This window comes from Coregonus lavaretus (assembly GCF_964263955.1).
Source record: "Coregonus lavaretus genome assembly, contig: HAP1_SCAFFOLD_47, whole genome shotgun sequence".
Taxonomy (NCBI): Eukaryota; Metazoa; Chordata; class Actinopteri; order Salmoniformes; family Salmonidae; genus Coregonus; species Coregonus lavaretus.
The window spans coordinates 1,620,115-1,621,094 of NW_028161510.1; the positions used below are offsets into that span (position 1 = coordinate 1,620,115).

Here is a 980-nt window from a genome sequence, read left to right on the forward strand (position 1 = left end):
GGAAGGCTAGACAGGGGGCGGTCTGGACAGCAGCGGAGGTAACCAGGCTCTTGGTGAAGAAGGGCAGGTAGTTCGTCAGCCTCAGTTCAAACCAGGCGTTGACCTCTGACCTCTGACTGCTGCTGAGAGCCTGGGGCCAGACGCACGGCAGCGTGGGACGCCTCACTGACTCAGGGATATTCTCCTGGAGGGGAGAGAAGAGGACACAGGCCAGTTGCTTAGATATGAATGGGGTTTAGAGGAAGCTGTGTGTTCTAGTGGCACAAAATGGATTCCTCTTGGATTCTGCCTTTCTGGTGAATGGCTGGCATAGGAGACAATTGGTGTGCAGTGGGTGTTTTACAGGGTTAACACAGTAATTGTGTGTGTGTGTGTGTGTGTGTGTGTACGTACAGTCCCCAGGAACTGTGGGGTCTTGGCATAGTTGCTGTAGAGTTGGCAGAGCTTTGTGTCGCTGTCGACAACGTTGGGGCGGCGCAGGAAACGACCCAGGTCAGAGACAGGCAGAGAGTTCACAAGCTAGAGAGAGAGATGAGGAAACACATGCTCATCATCCTCATCATCATCCTCATCACATCATCATCATCCTCCTCACATCATCCTCATCATCATCCTCATCATCCTCATCATCATCATCATCCTCATCATCCTCATCATCATCCTCATCATCCTCATCATCATCATCCTCCTCCTCATCCTCCTCATATCATCATCCTCATCATCATCCTCCTCACATCATCATCATCCTCATCATCCTTATCCATGTCCTCATGAAGCATTGTCTCAAACAAACACACACACAGAGGAGGAGGATTATTTAAGATACTGTTTGAAGAGGTAAGGTTTCAGATGTTTTCAGAAGCTAGCTTCAGGGGGAAGCTGGTTCCACCATTGGGGTGCCAGGACAGAGAAGAGCTTGGACTGGGCTGAGCGGGAGCTGCCCTCCCGTAGGGGTTGGAGGGCCAAGAGACCAGTGACAG

The 980-nt window shown here is 51.1% G+C and overlaps 1 protein-coding gene across 1 annotated transcript in view; it reads right to left on the minus strand.

Annotated features, from left to right (window-relative positions):
- LOC311120508 (mesothelin-like protein) overlaps window positions 1-779 on the minus strand; it is a gene marked incomplete at its 5' end in the record, with an annotated part of 22,984 nt that extends 22,205 nt beyond the window's left edge. The window contains 3 exons of the mRNA XM_084195093.1: window positions 1-184; window positions 394-519; window positions 735-779. The exon at window positions 1-184 is cut by the window's left edge and continues 7 nt beyond it. Of these exons, the coding sequence (XP_084051219.1) occupies window positions 1-184; window positions 394-519; window positions 735-779 (355 nt within the window). The remainder of the gene's footprint in view (window positions 185-393; window positions 520-734) is intronic.
- Between the last annotated feature and the right edge of the window lie 201 nt (window positions 780-980).